We start from the raw sequence: 22,165 nt of genomic DNA on the forward strand, positions 1-22,165 counted from the left end.
TGACTGTAGCATTGCCATTTGTAATTGTAATGGACAAATGACTTAAAAAATAGAGGATATGCATGGGTTATATGTAAACATTACACCATTTAAAATAAGGAACTTTGGATTCTGCAGATTTGGGTATTTATGGAGGTCCTGAAATCAGCCCCCTACCCCCCAAGCTTTTGGAGGAATGGCTGTAAGTGCTGAAACTGAGTGAGATTTTGCCAAGAGTTTACACTTAACGCAATTCAGTGAGGCGGAAACAATGCTGTTTTATTAAGTGGGACTGGCTGAAGTATAATCTTGAAGCCAAGGCCCTATCCCTAATATCTGTGATGCAGACCTTTGTTAGGTTTCATAATGTGTTTATATTCCTGTGTTTTCCCTTTGATGATGCCTCACAGAGCCACTCCCTGAATCAGAGACAGATCAGCTTATAGGAAGTATCTCAATACCAGCTTCTATTCAGAGTTTCCCGGGAACTAGAAGGCATTGATAAAAGTAATATCCAATCTATGCACACAGTCTAGACACTCAGAACCCACGTATGCCGTTACAAAAGAAACTAGTTGGTCCCTGTCACTGATCAAGCAAAAGGAGACTAGGAACACCATAGACCACCCAGAGGCCAACAGGACTCACCCCTACTTTATGAAATTCACTACCTTTAATTCCTCAGGGTGTCTGGGAATTGAACATGGCTCTGCTCATTGGAAAAGAAACTTTCTTCCTACACCCTGGTGTTAGTAATTGGGTTGCTGTGTGTCAGCCAAGCAGACCTACTCTACAATTTCTGTAATCACGTTTGTGGGTGTTCTAAAACAATCTATATCCACAAAGCAGAAACTTACACAGACCTACTAACGAATGAGAAGGCTTACCCAGAATGTACTCTGGGGTACTTTGGCTCCATCAGTCCTTAGTCCCTTCCTCTGGTTTTTTCTTTCTGAGCTCATCCAGCTAAGCTTACCACGTGCAGCTCAGAACAATTTATGTTCAAGAGAATACCTTGATTGCTGTAAGTGCCGCATCAGCCTGCAGCAACGCCAAAGCTCATCCCAGTGGGAGCTTCCAGCTGCTTCTCCTTCACCTGGTTGCTTTCTTGGAAGTATCCTTAACTCTCCAAATTCTATCAGTTTCCTCCCACTTCAAGCCTCACAAAGACACATGTAAGAAAAACACTGCTTACCACAAGTCATCCCCTTGACCATCTCCAGACTCAATCGATATCCTGACACATAAACATCAGATCATGCAGCATTCTCCACCTCAGTGAGGGGAACCTCATTCTTCCAGCGGGCTGGAGATAGGAACCTAACAGCTCTGTTCGACCAAACTTTCATCTAATCCGGAAAGTTCTGGGATCAAAATCACACCACCTTTCCATGTTGGCGAGGCCAAGGCAACTTAGGCTGGCTGACAAGGTCACAGCAGGTCTGTCTCAGCAAGGTGTGAGGACAGCTTTGGTCCTCTTGGTGGTTTTAGGTTTGCAGGGAACTACACTCTGCATAAGAAAGCCGGAGCTTCCTGGTGGCCCTGCTAAAGATTGCTGTATTCCTAATTCTAGGGAAGAACGCTTAGTCTCATAATTCCTAAATCCATTGCTTTGTAGAATTTTAATCAAATCAAATGTTAGAGTAAGAGAAGGGGTTGATGCTTTATGCAAGGTTGAGCTGTTGTGGAAAAGAATTAAAAGGCAACAGGCTCCCTGGTATATACTTCCCACCAGAATAAAGATAAATGTTATTAAAGCTTTAATTCAATATGTGCTACAAATACAGCAATGGTTAGGATGTCAAAACTGTGGAATAGATCTAAGTGAACCTTAAATAAGTACAATAAATTAAAGAGTTACAGACAGAACTGCTAAAGCGGGGATACATTTAAAAAAGGGCCTACCTGCTTTAAACATTGGGGCTTCTAGTAAATGTTAGATGTGGACAGCCTGTTGTCTCACATCTATCTGTGATTGTAACCCATGCTCTGAATATGCACTTGAAAATCAAACAAATTGTCACTAGATAAAAGTGGACAACAGGCTTGTTATTATAAAAATCATTATGTGATTTATGATATAAAAATAAAGTCTGGTGCTGGAGAGCCAGAGCCACGCCATCAGCCTTGCTGTGTCTGTTTTTCCTGTGCGACACCTCACACCTTGGGGCCCCTGGACAGGCTGGAGCTGGTCTCGGCATCGTTTCTGCTGCTTCAGGACAAGCCGCCATCACCCCTCTACATGAGCACGGTGACCCCTATAGTCTTTCTGCTCCCAGCAGTGACCTTTGTAAGGCCCCCACAAAACACACCAGGCACCGGAGAAAGAGAAGGGGTTTATTGGAGAAAACCCAGGAGACTGGAGGGAAGGCGCGAGGAAGGAGAAAGGAGTAAGAGGGGATCGAGGAGCGTCGCGTGTTCAGGAACAGGTCCTTTTGTCCTTTCACAACTGCCGGGGGGGGGGGGGGGAATGGGGGGAGCGGGAGCAGCGAATCCGATTAGGATGAGTGGGGAGCGGACACTGGTGGCTGGACCAAGGGGCCACCTGGCTTCCAGTCCTAGCGGCAGGGGCTAGAGCCTGGGATGGTGTCAGGGTGTAGATCGCACTGTAGACAACACTGCGCCATTTTCCTAACAACCCTGATCCCTCACCGGTCCGTTGCGCCTCAATGACCATCAGCTACTCAATCCTGATTGACAAACAGGAGCAGGGATGGCTGAAGGTAGTGCTTGTCCCTAGCCGGTCACGGCTCATCGGTGCCCTACGCTTTCGCTGTCCGATTACTTGTCGACCCCTACCCCGACCCCTACCAAGTACATGGCCTTCTCCCTAGCTGAGGGTGATGGGCTGACACTTGCTTACGTACAATCTTCCAGCCGCAGGCTCGCTCCGCGCCGGAAAGGGAGACCAGACCACGAGAAAGCAAGGACGCGGAAGAGGCCCAAGAGCTTCGCCCGTCTCCCGCTGCTTCCCCAGGCACGAGCTAGGAGGCGGGAAGCCGAACACCGGGAAGTAAAACCGGCGCGGGCGTCCCTGGCAGCACATTAACCCGCCCCACTGCCGGTCCCCTAACTGCCAGCTTTGGGCGCACGCCGCCACCAACATCAGAACAGCTCCTTCTTTGAGAAATTGGGCGGCCCTGAGAAGGGCCTTTGGGTGGGGGTCTGGGGCGGCAGGGACCGCGGGGGCCGCTCAGCCGCCGAAGCCGTAGAGCGTGCGCCCCTGGCGCTTGAGCGCGTAGACCACGTCCATGGCCGTGACCGTCTTGCGCTTGGCGTGCTCCGTGTAGGTGACGGCGTCGCGGATGACGTTCTCCAGGAAGACCTTGAGCACGCCGCGGGTCTCCTCGTAGATGAGCCCCGAGATGCGCTTGACGCCGCCGCGCCGGGCCAGGCGGCGGATGGCGGGCTTGGTGATGCCCTGGATGTTGTCGCGCAGCACCTTGCGGTGGCGCTTGGCGCCGCCCTTGCCCAGGCCCTTCCCGCCCTTGCCGCGACCAGACATGTCTTCTCAGTAGAAGAGCTCACAGCAACTGAAAGCGAGTGGCACAGCAGGGCCTTATATAGCTCTCGTCCGCGCCCCGCCCACCGCGCACGGGCGGGAAACGTGACGTCACAGTCTCCTACCCCAAGTCCCGGAGGCGAGCGCGGGGATGGGCCTGAGCCGCCCGGACCGCGCCTTTTGACTGAGCTACGTTTTCTGTTGGGAAGAGGCCATAACGGCTCCAGATATTTTTTTCACAGGTAGAGTTACGGTGGGAGAGAACCCAGATAACATCTTAGTCAGAAGGCAAAAGTAACGACACTGAGTTAAGCGTCTCGTAAACCGTGTATTGTTAACCGTGTTATTTTTTGTGCTGTTTGTACCAACTGGTGCTTGGGGACCAACACTTTCTCTAGGAATGCGGACTCACGCCCCAGGGAGAACCTTAGTGGCAGACATTTTTGTTTTATGTTAGATGCCCAAACCCGCAGTGCGCCTTGAACCCTAGTGGGTCGAAGATTGGACTAACTGGTTCACAGCCGTTTTCCTTGGCTAATTGGGTGGCTCTGAAAAGAGCCTTTGGGTTGTTCTAGACTAAGCTGGTGAGGCTTAGGCCCGCTCCCCGCGGATGCGGCGCGCGAGCTGGATGTCCTTGGGCATGATGGTGACGCGCTTGGCGTGGATGGCGCACAGGTTGGTGTCCTCGAAGAGGCCGACGAGGTAGGCCTCGCACGCCTCCTGCAGCGCCATGACGGCCGAGCTCTGGAAGCGCAGGTCGGTCTTGAAGTCCTGCGCGATCTCGCGCACCAGGCGCTGGAACGGCAGCTTGCGGATCAGCAGCTCGGTGGACTTCTGGTAGCGCCGGATCTCGCGCAGCGCCACCGTGCCGGGCCGGTAGCGGTGCGGCTTCTTCACGCCGCCCGTGGCCGGCGCGCTCTTGCGGGCCGCCTTGGTGGCCAGCTGCTTGCGCGGCGCCTTGCCGCCCGTCGACTTGCGCGCTGTCTGCTTCGTGCGAGCCATTGTACGGAGACAAAACAGGACAGAATGCGTCTAGAAACGTCGTTACTAGTATTTATAGTAAACAGGGTGTGCTGATTGGATGAACGAAACGCCTGCTTGTGACGCAACGCCCTTTGATTGGTTTTTCTTTAAAGTGTCCAACAAACGTGCCCTTCATTGGCTACTATGTATCCATAGCGCTCAATTTTTTTTTTAAAATTTTGCTGCTTCCTTGGTATTCAAACATTAAAAGCGAGGCTTTTTTTTATTGCCTCTCCGTGAGATGGTAATATGACGTTCCCTCTCCTGAAATGTGCTCTGCGCTTCCCTCTCCTCGCCCAGATATCGTCTTAAAGATTCCAAAACTTTTCCCTTGTGAGAGAAGCGGCGGACGTAGCCTACGGACAGCCGGTGGCCAAACTGCAAGAACTCCCCCTTGCCAAGAGCTACACTGACCATTTCAAATTGAAACATTAACACAGCGAACGTTACCGCTTCGAAAGAAGGGCCCGCGGAGCGGGTTCTGCCTTGTGATTGGTTCGCTGAGTTCTTCCTGAGCAGCCAATAGAAATGTACATCTCCCATTCCTCATTTGCATGGAGCTTTATCTTTTTTTGTTGGCAGCTACCGTTTACCACGAAAGGAGAACGTATTTTAAATAAAAACTGTTGTACAAACCAGTCCCGAGTCCAATTCCTAGCGTTCGTTACCAAGTGTTGAATTTGATCAAATTCCTCGATTATACTAAAAAGAGCTTTCTAAAAGGGTTTGTCTATAAAAGAGCTTCCGGTCTTGCGTTATGAGCTTCCCGTTGTTCGCGTCCGAATACTTAGTCAGAAATTGCGTGGCCCATTTGGAAATACAGCGCCTTAATAACATGAGGTAATAAAGGGCCGGTGCAGCCGACGAGCGCGACGCGTATCTGAGACCAACGCCGTCCATTGTTAGAAAACAGCTAAACCTGAGGTAACCTAGGCCACCGCGGACCTGTTTGAAAACCTCGCAGCGCGCGCAGGGGTGACTTCGCCGGCGCCCGAGGCGGTTACCGGAACAGCGACTGCGGGCCGCGAAGCTCCCTCTAACTGGTCCGATGGGCTCTGGTTCGCGACGCTGCTTGCTGACGCTCCCCTCAGATCTGCCCTGGAGACGCCCCCACTTTCTAGGGACCCCGCGGGAGCCCGGTCTCCCCAGTGTGAGCTCCACGCCGCCGGCCGGTGCGGTTCGAACCCCACTCCCCAGATGGAGGAGGCGATCGCGTTCGGCGCTGACACGGAACGTGAACCGTAGCCCGGCCGCCCGGCGTACGTGGTCAGCATGAAAGACGCCGAGCAGACGTTACCCCGTCCTAAGCACGCGCAGTTGGAGCGCTGCCTGTGGTGTGGGTGAACTCTGGTGCTTGGGTCCGATTCCCTTATCCTAGAACCGAACCACACGGAAAGCGTGCGCCGTCGTCCTGTCCCCTCAGTGCCGCCGGGCAAGGCCAGGGCACACGTTCCAGACCTCCGGAAACCCGGAGACCCTCGCTTTCCTCTCTCCCCGCTCCGCTATTCTACACTCGGCCGTCGCCCCTCTGCAAGCTAGGGAGACGGACGCACGCCGACGAGAGAGGCTTTCTAGTAGTTTCAGGTGAAACCCCTCTTGCGTGCGCAGCCCCTCGTCCCCCAGGAGATGCTGCTCTCGGGGAGGCACTACAGCCCTGCCTAACGCCCCCATCTCAAAACCATTGGCTTAGGGGCAGCGGCCTCGGAGGCCCGGGGAGAGGCCGCGGCGCGTAGGGGGCGCCAGGGTGCGTGCAGCGGTCGCTGACGCGCACCAATCACGGCGCAGCTCCGCCCTATAAATACGCGGTGCGCGGGCGGCTGGCGTCTCCCTGTGCTGCAGGTCTCAGTCCAGTGGACTTTTAGCTGTCGCTGTTCGCCATGGCCGAGACGGCGCCGGCCGTGCAGGTTGCCTCCGCTGCCCCCGAGAAGCCGGCGGCTGCCAAGAAAGCTAAGAAGCCAGTCAAGGCGGGAGCCCCCGCCTCTAAGAAGAAGCCCGCGGGCCCCTCGGTGTCGGAGCTCATCGTGCAGGCCGTCTCCACCTCCAGCGAGCGCAGCGGGGTGTCGCTGGCCGCGCTCAAGAAGGCGCTGGCGGCCGCCGGCTACGACGTGGAGAAGAACAACAGCCGCATCAAGCTGGGCCTCAAGAGCCTGGTGAGCAAGGGCACCCTGGTGCAGACCAAGGGCACCGGCGCCTCGGGCTCCTTCAAGCTCAACAAGAAGGCGGCGGCCGGCGAGGCCAAGGCCGGCGCCGGGAAGGTGGCGGCAAAAGCTAAGCCGACGAGCGCTTCCAAGAAGCCCAAAAAGGCCGCCGGGGCCGTGGCTAAGAAGGTCGCGAAGTCTCCGAAGAAGGTGAAGAAGCCGGCGGCAGCGGCCAAAAAGCCCTCCAAGAGCCCAAAGAAGCCCAAAGTCGTCAAGGCCAAGAAGGTGGCTAAGAGCCCTGCTAAGGCCAAGGCGGTGAAGCCCAAGGCGGCCAAGGCGAAGGTGACGAAGCCAAAGACGGGTGCCAAGCCCAAGAAGGCAGCACCCAAGAAAAAGTGAAGTCCTGGTTGGAAGCTGCTTCCAGTAACCCAACGGCTCTTTTAAGAGCCACCCCCATCTCTCAGTTAAAAGCTGTATACACGGTCGCCAGGTTGCAGGTCGGGTCCCCGTGCTGGCATGCACACTTGGGAGGGTGGTATGGAGGGTTCCTGGGTCTCTGGAGGCCTCCCCAGACACACATGAGGACACCACGGTGAGTTCAGGTGCACCAAGTTTGGGTGCCTCAGCCCTTCCAATTGGCTACCTTGTTAGTCACCTGAGCAATCCCACACCCCAGGGCTGGTGCTATGGTATAGTGGGTTAAACTGGCTGGCATCCCATAATGGTTCGTGTCCCGGCTTTCCATCCCACTTCCTGCTAATGGCCTGGAGAAGTAGCCCAGGTGCTTGGAGGATGAAGCTCCCGCCTTGGCCCATCCCAGGTCCGCTGAACCAACAGGTGGGAGCTCTCCCGCCCAGGTAGTGAGCCACCTGTTACTTTTCAGCCTAAACTCCCATGGCTCCAGAGAAAGCATCAAAGCTGGATGTTGTGGGTTTTTTTTTTTTTTTTTTTTTTAATTTATTGCAAAGCCTGACACGGGTATTCGCATCCGCTGGTTCACTCCAAGTGGCTGCAAGGGCCAGGGCTGAGCTAGGCGCTTCATCCGGGTCTCCTATTAAGGGGCAGGGGCCCAAGCACTCGGACTGCTTTTCCCAGGCCTTTAGCAGGTTGTAGGCTTGGTTCCAGCCATGGTCAAAGCAAAACTTCGCTGTAATTGAGTCTTGCGCTTGAGGCTCAAGCCCCAAAACCTTTACCCAGTTTCTCTTTATAGAAGCAGAAGTGTCCCGAGTGCGATAATATCTTGGAAATTCTGCTCTGCCGATTTGGATTTTATTTCATCACAGGCAAGATTTTAAGTTTTTAAAGACTTAAAAGATTTTAAGTTTATATTGCCGCATATTAAGTACTGGGGATTGTATCACAAAATTGCCCCCTTTAAGCTTTTGCAGTTTTAATTCTCAGATTTTAATAACGTTCTTTTTTGACAACTGAAAAAAAAGTCCATGAGGAACTGAGTTTATTCATTTTTACTTAAAACAACTTACTTTTTTACATATTCACTTGTAAGTTCTTAAATGATCAATTCTGCTTCTATAAGTGTTTGTCTTTATAAGTGTTTCACATAGTTTTTGCTTAGTTCCCTCTGTCCCAGAGTCAATTCAGGCACTTTGCATTCCTGTCTCACTTCTCCCCAAAACTGAATGGACCTGTTCAGGCTTCCTTGGAATTTAGTTTTACTTAAGTCTATACAAGTACGTAGTTTTGCTTTTTGATTCGGGCTACTTAATTTTTTAATAAAAATCATGGTATTCTATACTTTCTTGCATCTTATTTCTTTGGAGACTTCAAAAATCCTTTCAAGGCATCTCTGTCTTGAAAAGCTACTTCACACAGAGTAGGGGAATTTATCCACTTCTGATGGATAAACTGGTGCACACACCGCAATCAATGGTCAAGTTCAGGGCTGAGACTGCTGTTCCGGAATGTGTGTTCAATTTCACCAGGTGTGGCTGTATCTTGAAGATAGCACACACAACTGTCTGCTGGCTCCTTCTCCATCAAAGGCATCGAAGTGTGGTCTCAGCGACTGCTACCACTCCAACCACTGCAAAATTACTTCACCTGGTTACCAACGTACGCTCCTGTCACCACTACTGTGCTCTCCAGGTTTAAACAATCTGCTTACCTCAGTCATTTTCTCATTGGACAGTTTGTCTTTTTCTTGTGTTTTTTATTGTTAAGAAATGAGTCTGATACTTATCATCTGTGTTGCAGACTCCCATAGTGTGGTGTCGATTTGAGTCCCAACTGGTGCACCTGGAAAGGCTGTGGATGATGGCCTGAGTGCTTGCAAGGCCCCTGACATCCACCTGGGAGACTCAGATGGAATGCTAGGCTTCTGGCTTTGACTTGGACCAGCCCAGGTTGTTGCAGTCATTTCAAGGGTGAACCAGCAAATGGAAAAAAAATCTCTCCCTGTCACTCTCGCTTTCAAATAAATAAGTGTTTAAGAAAATCAAAACTGGGATCGGGGCTGTGGTGTAGTGAGCTAAGCCTGTACCTGTGGTGTTGGCATCCCATGTGCGTACAGGTTCTAGTCCCAGCTGCTCTTCCTCCAATCCAGCTCCCTGCTGATGGCCGGGGAAAGCAGTAGAAGATGGCCCAAGTGTTTGGGCCCCTCCCTGCACCTGTGTGGGAGACCAGAAAGAAGCTCCTGGCTTCAGCCTGGCCCAGCCCTGGCCATTTTGGCCATTTGGTGAGTGAACCAGCTGATGGAAGATTCTCTCTCGCTTTCCCTCCCTCTGTCTGTAAATCTACCTTTCAAATAAATAAAATATTAAAAAATCAAAACTACATGAAAATACACACTGAGAAGTCAAGGTTCCTTCCTTGTGTTATTCATAGTTCCCCCTCCAGTGTTTCTTTATGCGAATGTGAACAAAAAACTACATGTACTTTTCTCCCCCACCCTTTTGCAGGGTAATAGATTCCTGTACCATTGTTCACTAGCAGTCTTTCCTAACAGGACACAGATATTGTCCTCTTCATTTCCTTCTGCAGGAATGCAATCTACATTGTATGAAGTAATAATGGTTTATTCTGATCCCAGTATATGTCTATACACTGGAGAGATTAACCCTTTGTAATATGAGTTGCAAAATATATTTTTCCCACATAGTCATTAGTCTTTTAAATTTGCTTAAGATGTATTTTGCTAGGCTATACTTTTATTTTTATGTAATTATATCAATACTTCCTTTCATGTCTTTTGAAATTTTAGGTCTTTTCCGCTCTGTGAATCCAATGAATTCACTTATATTGTCTGAATACTTTTGAGTGCTCTGTTTGTCTTCTATTTAGATCTTTGATATATTTAGACTTTATCTGGTATATATGCTGTATTTTTTATTTTTTTTTTAAGATTTATTTATTTATTTGAAAGAGTTACACAGAGAAAGAGAGAGGTATCTTCCATCCACTGGTTCACTGCCCAGTTGGCCACAACTTGCTCCAGGTCTCCTACATGTGTGCATCTTCTACTGCTTTCCCAGGCCATAGCAGAGAGCTGGATCGCAAGTGGAGCAGCCGGGACTCGAACCAGCGCCTATATGGGATGCGGGCACTGCAGGCAACAGCTTTACTGGCTAAGCCACAGCGCTGGCCCTGGTATGCTATATTTTACAATTGACTATTCAGTTGTCTCAACACTGTTTAAAAGTATATTTTCAATGATAAGAAATACTGTCTTGTTTCTTGTGTATTTAAGATATATTTTATTTATTTGAAAGAGTTATGGGTTGAGGGGGAGAGAGAGAGTCTTCCATCCACTAGTTCACTCCCCAGATGGCTACAATGGCCAGGGCTGGGCCAGACCAAAAGCCAGGAGCTTCTTCTGGGTCTCCCATATGAGTGTAGGGTCCCAAGGGCTTGGGCCATCTTCCACTGCTTTCCCAGGCTCATTAGCAGGGATCTGGATCAGAAGAAGAGCAACTGGGACATGAACCAGTGCCCATCTGAGATGCCAGGGCTCCAGGCGGTGGCTTAACCCACTACACCACAACACTGGCCCCATACTTGTCTATTTTTGGACTTTCTCTTCAGTTGTTCTGGTCTTTCTATTTAAGCACTAGTATCACTATTTCAATTGTTCAATCACTATTTCAATTGAGGCTTAATGGTGCTTAACAAAATAGATTTTTTTGTCCATCCTTACTGCCCTTATTTTCCAATGTTAGGACAGTAGTAGATCTCAACTTTTCAAAGAATTGTGGGATGCTTCAAGCTTGAGAAGCACTGGAGGTCATTCAGGTTTTGTTTTTGGCAGGGAAAATTCTGTAGAAATTGTCTTGCTTACTCTCCCTGAACACCATGCCACAGCACCTGCCATCAGTTATTACAGTGCAATCGTATCTCATAGACAGGTGCTTTACTTAAATCTATACTAAGGCATGGCCAATGCAAAAGAGTAAGAAGGAACCTGGAATGTGTTGTATTATCTAGGAATCAATGGCTGCACTCTTTGAACTAACTTGTCACTTCCTCTTCCAAACTTTCTAGAAGTTCATTCTGCTTTCCTGTCCACGTGGGAACTCCTAACTCCCAGAGATGAAGGTGAGTTATTCTTGTTCTGTGCCAAGGAAGAAGAAGAGGTAGGTTCGGCAAATGTTCACTCTGCAGTTCTGTATGCTTCTGTGGTTTTCACAGGATTGCACATGTGTCTCTGGGCTGTTCAGAGAGAGTGCAAGGCCCTGCCTGTACAGAACCTTGGGGTGTTCTACTTCTCTAAAACAAGGCCTGGAGGGGCCAGCACTGTGGCCTAGCAGGTAAAGCCGCCGCCTGAGATGCCGGCATCCCACAGGGCACTGGTCCCTGTCCTGGCTGCTCCACTTCCCATCCAGCTCTCTGCTAATGGCCCAGGAAAAGCAGCGGAGAATGGCCCAAATGCTTGGGCCCCTGCACTCATGTGGGAGACCCAGATGAAGTCCATGGCTTCGCCTGCCTCAGCCCTGGCCGTTGAGGCCACTTGGGGAATGAACCAGAATATGGACGATTCCCCCCTCCCCTTTCTCTCCCTCTCTGTATGTAACTGTTTCAAATAAACAAATCTTAAAAAAAAAAAAAAAATTGGGCTTAGAAACATGCTGGAAGTGACAAACACATCTGCACTACTGCGTGTTCAGCAGTGGGGAGAAAGGGTACAATAGGCAATAGGGTTAAGTCAATGACAGCAGAAATTCTCAAAAAAAATTTCACGGGTTGGGTTGATTTCAACTTTTTACTTCTAAAGCAGTTAGGATGCTATCTGATACTTAAGTGTACAGCAAATATTATTTCAATATCGGTAAATGAAGGAAAAAAGTGAACAGTACCTAAGCAACCTATAAACATCTGTAAAGCACATTGGAGACGTTAGGCTTTATTCTTGATTGGTAAAACCCTTCTTGGCAAAAAATTATTTATAGAAGACTCAAATTCTTTTTAAACTTTTAATTGGAAGCGTAACCTATAAACAAAATCATAACAAAAGCAGAAATGTTAAAGCTCAATGAAGTAACAGGAAGTAAACACTGTTGTAAATGTCATGCAAGTCAGAATACAGACATGAGCAGGCCCAGCAGGGGGCCTCGCACTTGTTTCCATCACAACCCGCTTCATCTTCCCTCAACAGAGCCTCTCCTGGAATTTGGCATGCCTGTTTTTGGAACATAGGGAATGGATATCAAGCAAATGTAGATTTTTGAATGTGGTATCTTTCACTTAGGACATTAGGCTTAGATTCCTTATGTTGCTGTAAATGTAATTATTTTCATTGTTGTATAACATCCTATGTTATGAGTGTTCCACAATGTGGGTATCTCATTATTGAAGGACATTTGAATTGTTTGTGTTTTTGAGCTATTATAAACAATGCTGTGCACTTCCCTGAGTATGTCTTGTACACTTGTGTGTGTGCACACATCTGTTAGTATCCCTGTGAGTGGAATCATTGGGTCAAATACTAATCTCCTTTTGAAAGTCATTGTATCAATTTATGAGCAATAGAATGAAAAATAAGTGAAAAGTAAAACCATAGTTATAAACAGAGGCGAATGAACCTCACAAACCTAACACTGAGTGAACTCTACGTGAGAGTTTTTCTGTTTTTTCACATCATTCCCAATAGAGCTTTTAGTTGAAACTGTTAAACTTTTTTAACATGCTCTGGTATCTCATTGCAGTTTATCTTTTCACTGGGCTATTTATATACACGCAGAATTGTAGTACCACAGCAATGCACATATATCCTGTCTTGTGTTCTTTATTCATTCAGCATTATTTCATAAATGCATCTCAGTGAGTTAACCGAATCGTTTCTGGTCACTGCATTGCACTTCAACAACACGTATCCACTCTCTACACACGAGAGTACTTGAAAAGGTTCACAATAAACTAGAAGTGAAAAATATTTTGGTATAAAAAATGTTTAAAATCCATGTATAGATTTTTCATAATTCACATTTTCCATGAACCTTTTGAAAGCCTTTTGTATGCATGGATTCCAAATTGTTTTGCTCAAAAACTTCTTTTAATTTCATTTTCCATGAACCTTTTAAAGTATCCTAGTATATAAAAATATATTGTATGACAGCAATACTGTTGGACATTTGAAATAGGTAAATTATCTTTTTTCCTCATCACCACTATTAAATCAGATAATAATTGTGCATATTTATGTGTCTCAGTGCAACATCATTGTGGTTTTATATCTTTGTTCATTGGTAAAACCTGAGCTGTGTATTTGTGTGGGCTACCACAACAAAATACCATAGACTGGTTAGCTTTAGACCAGATAGCTTTAGAAAGGGAATTTATTTTCCCCCACAGTTTTGGAGCCATAAATTATAGAACAAGATGTGAGAAGATTCCACTTCTGTTGAGGGCTAGCTCCTGGCTTGCTGATGGTTGCCAGTGGAAACAGAGCCAGAGAGACAGGAAATAGTTGTGTGGGGGGAGCAGTGAGGACAGGAGCTTTGCTTACAGACAGAAGTTGGGTGGGAATCGAGCTGCTGCCAGAGGACACATGAAATGAAAAGGCCAGTCTGTAATCATGAAGAGTACCCTGGGGCTGGCGCTGTGGCTTAGCAGGTAAAGCCGCCACCTGCAGTGCCGGCATCCCACATGGACGCCAGTTTTGAGACCCGGCTGCTCCACTTCTGATCCAGCTCTCCGCTATGGCCTGGGAAAGCAGTAGAAGATGGCCCAAGTCCTTGAGCCCCTGCACCCACGTGGGAGACCTGGAATGAGCTCCTGGCTCTTGGCTTTGGATTGGCCCAGCTCCGCCCGTTGGGGCCAATTGGAGTGAACCAGCAGGTGGAAGCATGCGCGTGTTCTCGCACGCGCTCTCTCTCTCTCTCTCTCTCTCTGCCTCTCTGTAACTCTGACTTTCAAATAAATAAAATATTAAAAAAAAAAAAAACACCCTACACATTCTCAAGCAGGTAAGAAAAAAGTGTCTCATCCATGCTTTAGGAAGATGATTTGGTTTTAATAAGAAGAGAAGTTTAGAAGAAACCAAGGAGGAGGAAAGAGATCAGTGAAGGTGTTTGGAAATAGAAGAGGTGGTGACAACTGATGGAAGGAAGCAGGAACGTGTGAAACGGACAAGGCCACGTGCTGGGCGTGGGAAGGAGACACTGAACAGAACCTCAGTCTGTCCTTCAAGTGTGTGCTGTGAGTCTACATGTGAGTGCTCTCAAAAGTTCACGGAAACTGAATTAAAGGGTACATATGCAGTGGGTCTTCAAGAAGTACATGGAAATGCATATTATGCATAAAATATGCACAGATCATGGACTATCTTTGCACCAAAAAAAGTATACTTAATTTTCTAAAGATTTATTTAGAAGACACAGCAACAGTGCAGGGGGAGAGAGAACGAGTTGTCTTCCATCTGCTGGTTCTCTCCTCAAATGGCTGCAACAGTCAAGAGTGTGCCAGGCCAAAGCCAGGAGCCAGGAACTCCATCCAGATCTCCCATATAGGTGGCAGGGGCCCAAGTCCTTGGGCCATCATCCACTGCCTTCCCATTCACATTAACCAGGAGCTGGGACAGCAGAAGAGCAGCTGGAACTCAAACCTGCACTCCGATTTGAAATGCCTGTGTTGTAAGCAGCAGCTTAACCTGTACCAACATAATGATCCCCAAATTTATCTGAAAATTTTATTTATTTATGTATTTGATAGGCAGAGACTTCCCATCCTCTAGTCTACTTCCCAAATGCCCACAACCACTGGGGCTGGGCCAGGCCAAAGCAGGGTGCTGGGAACTCAATCCAGGTCTCCAAAGTGAATGGCAGGGTTCTTGATCCATCATTGTTGGCTCTCAGAGTCTGTGTGAGTGGCAGGATGCTGGGGTCAGGAGTGGGAGCTGGGAACTGAACCAGGCACTCAGTGCAGGACATTCTTCAGGTGTTTTAACCCCTAGGCCAAACACCATCCTCATTTCCTCTTATAAAGGCACGAGGCCAATTTCATTAGGGCCCTCCCCACCTTATACTTTATTTCATGCTAACTTCCTCCCTCCCAGTCCTGTGTTTAAGTACAGTCACTTATGGTTTAGGGTTTCAGCATATGAATTTGGGAGAGACAAAAATTTAGTTCCTAACAGAGTGTGCTTTCTTGCAGATTTAAAATAATAACTTTTTTCCTTTTTAAAATACAGGCATGGGAGCCAGTGCTGTGGTGCAGCAGGTTAACGCCCTGGCCTGCAGTGCCAGCATCCCACATGGGTGCCAGTTCGAAACCTGGCTGCTCCACTTCCAATCCAGCTCTCTGCTGTGGCCTGGGAAAGCAGTAGAAGATGGTCCAAGTCCTTGGACCCCTGCACCCATGTGGGAGACCCAGAAGAAGCTTCTGGCTCCTGGCTTCAGATTGGCACAGCTCCGACCATTGCAGCCATTTGGGGAGTGAACCAGCAGATGGAAGACCTCTCTCTCTCTTTGCCTCTCCTTCTCTCTCTGTGTAACTCTGATTTTCAAATAAATCAATAAATCTTAAAAAAAAAAAAAAAGAAAAATGAGAATACTTTTAAAAAAATCCAGGCACAAGCTCTTTGCATCACTAAATTATTGAAAATATTTTCTCCTACTCTGTGTCTTGCCTCTTTACTCTTTTAAATATATCTTGGAATAAATCTAAGTTGTTAATGTAATATAGTCTAGCACACTGTCCTTTTATGCTAGAGCTTTTTCATTTTTAAAAAATTTATTTATTTGAAAGGCTGAGTTACAGATAGAAGGAGAGATAGGGAGAGAGGTCTTCCATGCGCTGGTTCACTCCCCATATGGCCGCAACAGCCAGTGCTGGGCCAGACTGAAGCCAGGAGTCTCTTCTGGGTCTCCCATGTGGGTGCAGGGGCTCAAGGACTCAGGCCATCTTCTCCTATTTCCCTATACACATTAGCAGGGAGCTGGATTGTAAGTGAAGCAGCCGAGACTTGAACCAGCGTTTATATGAGATTCCAGTATTGCAGGTGATGGTTTAACCCACTGCACCACAGTGCCAGCCCTGCTTTTTCCTATCTTAAGAAATCATTTTATATCACAAAGTCATGAACATGTAGTTCTCACGACCTCCTCCCTATTGTTCAATTCTTGGCTGGGAATAAGAACTTGCTGAAAAACCACTATATTCATGGCTATCGTCTATCACAGTCAAAGGATGCACACTGAAATCAGCCCAGGAAAGAAGTGCACAGCATGGCTGCGTCCTGTGTTCCCGCCACTCCTGGAAAATATGTTGACGTCCTAACTCCCAGTATCTCACAAGGTGGTCTCGTTTGGAAATAGGAAGGCTACAGATGCAATTCCTTGAGATGAAGTTATACTGTGCTGGGATGGCCTGCTGGCTCACCAGCACTGGCGTCCTTATAACAGATGGCCATGTGGAGACAGAGACACAGGGAGAAAGCCAGGTGACAAGCAAGGTGGTACTGGGTAGTGCAACTTCGAGCCAAAGAGTGGCAAAGTTGCCGGCAGCCATGGAGAGCTAGGAGGGGGCAACACCTTCGTCTTTTCTGTGTCAACAGCCAGAGCTGAGGTGTGGCTGCCGCTGGGGCTGCAGCTGAGGCTGGGAGATGGAAATTCCAGGGGACCAAGTTCAGAGATGGAAACAGGATGTGCAGTCCGACTGGGCAGTGGCAGCTTGCTGTCAGGACAAGGAAGAAATGGAGGCGGCAGAGCACACAATCAAAGTGGATTTGGTTTTCACCCATCATTGTTCATCACTTTATAACCATTTGTTCCCACCCACACTGAACTTTCGTTACTTCTTGATTGATTTTTGTTTTAGTACTTCTTGTGAGTGATTGATTATGCAAGAGAGAAGAATTCATGATTACAGCTTTGGACTGCAAATTTGAGAGAGGTCATCGAGATATAAAGCGACTCCCTACCAAAGGCCGGTACCTTTCCAGATGGAATTTTTTTTTTTTTTTTGACAGGCAGAGTGGACAGTGAGAGAGAGAGACAGAGAGAAAGGTCTTCCTTTTTGCTGTTGATTCACCCTCCAATGGCCACCGCGACCGGCGCACCGCGCTGATCTGATGGCAGGAGCAAGGTGCTTCTCCTGGTCTCCCATGGGGTGCAGGGCCCAAGCACTTGGGCCATCCTCCACTGCACTCCCGGGCCACAGCAGAGAGCTGGCCTGGAAGAGGGGCAACCGGTACAGAATCGGTGCCCCGACCGGGACTAGAACCCGGTGTGCCAGCGCCGCTAGGCGGAGGATTAGCCTAGTGAGCCACGGCGCTGGCCTCCAGATGGAATTTAAACCTGGACATTGGCAGCACAGGAAACCATCACTGCTTTGAGTATCAAGACTGAAGGAAGAAACAGAGATCACAGCCCTGAAGCCGCCAACCCCACTGTTTCACATACAACAGCCAGGCTGGGGGAGGGGCTCCTTCTCCCCTCCTGCTACTCAGAACCAGATGCTACTCAGCCCTCAATGATCCCTCTTTGTTACTTCTAATATTTTTACAAATAATTTGTATTGATTTATTCAACAGGGAGACAGAGGGAGAAAACATCTCCCATTCACTGGGCTGAACGGGTCTGAAGCTGGAAACCAGAAATGCAATCCAGGCCTCTCACAGGGACGGCCCAAGTACTGGAGCCTCCCAGGGTGCACATTAATGGGAAACTGGAATCAGGAGGAGGACCTGAGACTCAAAAACCAGGTGCTCCCATAGCACTCCCATACAGAATGCAGGCATCCCAAGCGGCTTCCTTACCTCTGTGGCAAGCACCTGCCTCCTTAACATGTGAGTTACTGTTAGTAATGTAATCTCTTTGTGGGTTTGTCCTGTCGGCCACACTGCTGAGTGGAGTTTGCTTGGTAGAGGTGTGAGTGCTACTCCCACCTCCAGGCAGTAGGGACCAATATTTCCTTTAGGATCACTGTGCAGTTCTATTTAAAAAGAAGGACTCTAGGTGCTGGTGTTGCAGCGTAGCTGGTTAAACCTCCATCTGCAATGCCAGTTCAAGTCCCAGCTGCTCCACTTCAGATCCAGCTCTCTGCTATGGCCTGGGAAAGCAGTGGAAGATGGCCCAAGTGCTTGGGCCGCTGCACTCACGTTGGAGACCTGGAAGAAGCTCCTGGCTCCTGACTTTGGCCTGGCACAGCCCTGGTCATTGGGGCCATTCAGGGAGTGAACCAGCAGATGGAAGATATATCTCTCTCTCTGCCTCTGCCTCTTTAACTCTACCTTTCAAATAAATAAATCTTTTTTTTTTAAAAGGCGGGGTCTATGTGAGTGAAAGAGACCGTAAATGCTGGGGAGCCCATCTCTCCAAGGCACAGGACCCATTAAAACCCTGCTGTGCTGATTGTGTTCCCCCTCATCCTCTGAGGGCCAGCTTCTCTCCTGTACACATTCCTTCGGCTCCCCCACTGCCTTCCTCCTCTATCTGCACCAACCACCCAGGACCTTCCCACTGCGCCATTGTACTCAGTCTACTCCAAGATGCAGAATGTTTCTAAAAGGTAAAGCTAAAAATGAGGGGCTGGTGCTGTGGTGTAGTGGGTAAAGCTGCCTCCTGTGGTGCCAGATCCCATAGGGACACCTGTTCCAGTCCCGGCTGCTCCACTTGTGATCCAACTCTCTGCTGTGGCCTGGGAAAGCAGTAGAAGATGGCCCAAGTCCTTGTGCCCCCGCATCCATGTGGGAGACCCAGAGGAAGCTCCTGGCTCCTGGCTTTGGATCAGTGCAGCTCTAGCCATTGCAGCCATCTGGGGAGTGAACCATTGGTTGGAAGACCTCTCTCTCTCTGCCTCTGCCTCTCTGTAACTACCTTAAAAATAACGATAAAAACAAATCTTAAAAAAAAAAAAACCACGAATGAGATTGACAGCCAAAGGGACAGACAATAGCTGATACTTCCGGGCTGCAAGTGAAACAGAGGCGACACCGTACTGCCAGGGTGCAGGGCTTGAGGACAAGAGCTGAGTTCGCATAATTCACCTGGAACAAGGAGAAGGAATTGGGAGGATTTTTTTTTTTGGTGTATTCCCAGATTTGCCCACCAGAGGGAGGCCTCTAACTGGCGCAGGCTAACAGCAGAGCTGAAGGCAACAGCTGGGGCCTCTGCTAGTGATTGTGTCCCCGGATTCCGGCTCAGTTAGAAAAAATGGTTACCTACTCGAATGGATTTTTAACTTCAGAACAAACGCTAACTATGTTTTCCTACATTCTAATTGTTATGACTCTGCAAGTACGTTTTCCATATTTTGCCGTAGTACACACTCAGTTTTGTATTTTGCCTTTCCCGTTCACCCATGTTCACTAGACTGCTGCATTCATAATAATCCTTTATTCATGCAGCATAATTCATGAAACCTGTTGATACGGCCATTTTTGCAGAATTCTCTCATCTGTTTGGAATTCCAGAATATTTGGGCTGTCCCAATACATTTTACAATTAATGTATTTCTGAAATTAGACACTGATTCCTTTTGAATTGGTTTTCTACAATATGTTCCAAGGTTATGGGCATTTATGAAGTATTCATGATATTATTTTGTTGATTTTTATCAGGACATCCTACTTTTAAAAGCCCCAAACTAATATGATTTAGATTAACCACTAAGTAGTTATGAGTAGAAATAAAATGGTCCCCCAAGCTGGTTGAAATTTTTATGTTATATACAAGTGTAAAAAAAAACATCTTTTCCCACCAAGATATTGAAAATTTCTATTTTAATAGAAAATTAGCAGAGTTCTATGTTGATTGTATTTGTTAGGGTAGATTTTTTTTTTTAAAGATTTATTTTATTTAATTGAAAGACGGAGTTACAGAGAGAAGTAGAGACAGAGGTCTTCCATCCACTGGTTCACTCCCGCAATTGGCCGGAGCTGCGCCGATCCGAAGCCAGGAACTTCCTCCAGGTCTCCCATGGGGTGCAGGGGGCCCAAGGGCTTGGGCCATCTTCTTCTGCTTCCCCAGGCCACAGCAGAGAGCTAGATCAGAAGAGGAGCAGATGGGACTAGAACCGGCACCCATATGGCATGCCGGCACTTCAGGCCAGAGCATTAACCCACTGTGCCACAGCGCCGGCCCTGTTAGGGTAAATATTAAGAAGTGCCAAAGAAACTGTATTTTTCTCTTATACTATACTATTCTGCAGATTAAGCATAAGAAGCCCCCCATTAAAACAGATAACAAGTTTTTTGCTCACATTTTTAAATAGGACACATTTAGTCTGAAACTGAGTTGAGGTCTGTGACACTGTTTCTGTTACAGAACGGTTACCACCTTGTCACCCATGTTGCGTCCAAGCAGAAACAGCAGTCGGCCTGGTCCCACTTTGCTGGAGCTGCTACCCATGGCTTTGGACTTCTCTACAACAGGCCCAGTGCTGGGGCGAGTCCCATCTGCAGGGCCCTAAGACAGAAATTGGTGGTGGGGAGATGGCAAGAGCCAGAGTGGGCACGGGGAAGGGGACTGCCCATGAAAACCCAGCAGGAATTCCCAGAGAGACCTCTAAAAGCAGCCCCCTCTGGAAAGAACCAGGATTCCACCAAGGCCTGCAGCTGGCAGTGGGAGCTTCTCCTCCACACCTCCCTGTGTCCCGCAGGCACTGGCCGGCCCAGCCGTGTAGGGACAGGCGCTGATCCTCAGCACCACAAAGTGTGGAGAGATCCTGCCTGGAGCAGACTGCAATGGAAGGCTTTAGCAGACCATCTGCTCTCAGGATTCCCAGAGACACTGGTCCCAGTGGTCTCCTGGGGATGCAGCATCTTAGGCTTCTTTTACAGAAGATGCTTTCCGGGAGAACTTTGGCCCAGCTCGTGTTTGGGCAACTGATCCTCCCCCTACTCCCTACTTTATCCTCCCCCCACCCTTCACTGGTCTGAACTTTTCTCTTTCCAGGCAATAATCAGAATTCTTGAACCTTGGACATGTACCTGCTCCATACTTTCCAAACCCTCACTCAGCAGATAGGAAAACATTACGATAGAATAACCGCAGGTGTTGAGAGAGCTAACAGCACTGAGTAAAAATAGAACACGATATTTTTATCCAGGTTACTTGAAGTATGACTTATACAAACACTGCTTACTGGGTTTGCCTAATAATGACACAGCACAATATTTATATTTTCTCTCTCTCTTTTTTAAAGATTTATTTATTTATTTGAAAGTCAGAGGTACAGAGAGGCAGAGACAGAGAGAGGAAGAGAGAGAGAGGTCTTCCATCCGCTGGTTCACCCCCCAATTGGCTGCCATGGCCAGAGCTGCACTGATCTGAAGCCAAGAGCCAGGAGCTTCTTCCAGGTCTCCCATGCGGGTGCAGGGGCCCAAGGACTTGGGTCATCTTCTATTACTTTGTCAGACCATAGCAGGAGCTGGATTGGAAGAGGAGCAGCCAGGACTTGAACCACTTGCCCCTATGGGATGCTGGCACTGCAGGCGGCAGATTTACCCACTGCGCCACAGCGCCGGCCCCAGAATATTTCTTTAAATATGTGTGACACAAATGTGAGGCAGTTATGTCTGAGACCAGCTCTGCCTTGTTGCTCAGGTTTCTAGTTCATTGTGCATGTGGTGTAGCTGCCTGAGAATGTACACTTGTGACATGAAAACCTGAGAAAATGCAGAGAAAATAGGTGACTATGTTAGCGAGGGAGGCATGGGAACGTGCTGGCGGGGGGGGGGGGGGGGGGCAGAGTAAAGCAAAACAACAGGGCTGGGGACAAGTTCTGTTTACAAGGTGACTTGTGGGGGCCGGCACTGTGGTGTAACAGGTAAAGCGGCTGCCTGCAATGCTGGCATCCTATATGGAAGCTTGTTCGAGTCCCGGCTTCACTTCTGATCCAGCTCTCTGCGCCTGGGAAAACTGAAAGATGGCGCAAGTCCTTGGGCCCCTGCACCCACATAGGGGACCCAGAGGAAGCTCCTGCCTCCTGGCTTCGGATAGGCACAGCACTGTCTGTTTCGGCCTTCTGGGGAATGAACCAACAGATGGAAGACCTCTCTCTGCCTCTGCCTCTCAAATAAATAAGTAAATCTTTAAAACAATTAAAAATAAATAAAAGGTGACTTGTG

At 48.3% G+C, this 22,165-nt stretch overlaps 2 protein-coding genes across 2 annotated transcripts; one reads left to right on the forward strand and one right to left on the reverse strand.

The window, feature by feature from the left end:
* Window positions 1-2,342: 2,342 nt before the first annotated feature.
* LOC133754678 (histone H4) lies at window positions 2,343-3,484 on the reverse strand. The gene has a single exon (XM_062185113.1). It carries the CDS (start codon window positions 3,482-3,484, stop codon window positions 3,173-3,175), a length of 312 nt encoding a protein of 103 aa, XP_062041097.1. The 3' UTR covers window positions 2,343-3,172.
* Window positions 3,485-6,381: 2,897 nt separating this feature from the next.
* On the forward strand, window positions 6,382-7,530 carry H1-1 (H1.1 linker histone, cluster member). The gene has a single exon (XM_062187357.1). It carries the CDS (start codon window positions 6,382-6,384, stop codon window positions 7,039-7,041), a length of 660 nt encoding a protein of 219 aa, XP_062043341.1. The 3' UTR covers window positions 7,042-7,530.
* Window positions 7,531-22,165: the final 14,635 nt, after the last annotated feature.

The sequence above is a fragment of the Lepus europaeus genome, chromosome 3 (assembly GCF_033115175.1).
Source record: "Lepus europaeus isolate LE1 chromosome 3, mLepTim1.pri, whole genome shotgun sequence".
Classification (NCBI taxonomy): Eukaryota; Metazoa; Chordata; class Mammalia; order Lagomorpha; family Leporidae; genus Lepus; species Lepus europaeus.

Bases quoted from the DNA above. Each gene is read 5' to 3' on its own strand.
- LOC133754678 (XM_062185113.1), bottom strand. From the start codon at position 3,484: ATGTCTGGTCGCGGCAAGGGCGGGAAGGGCCTGGGCAAGGGCGGCGCC.
- H1-1 (XM_062187357.1), top strand. From the start codon at position 6,382: ATGGCCGAGACGGCGCCGGCCGTGCAGGTTGCCTCCGCTGCCCCCGAG.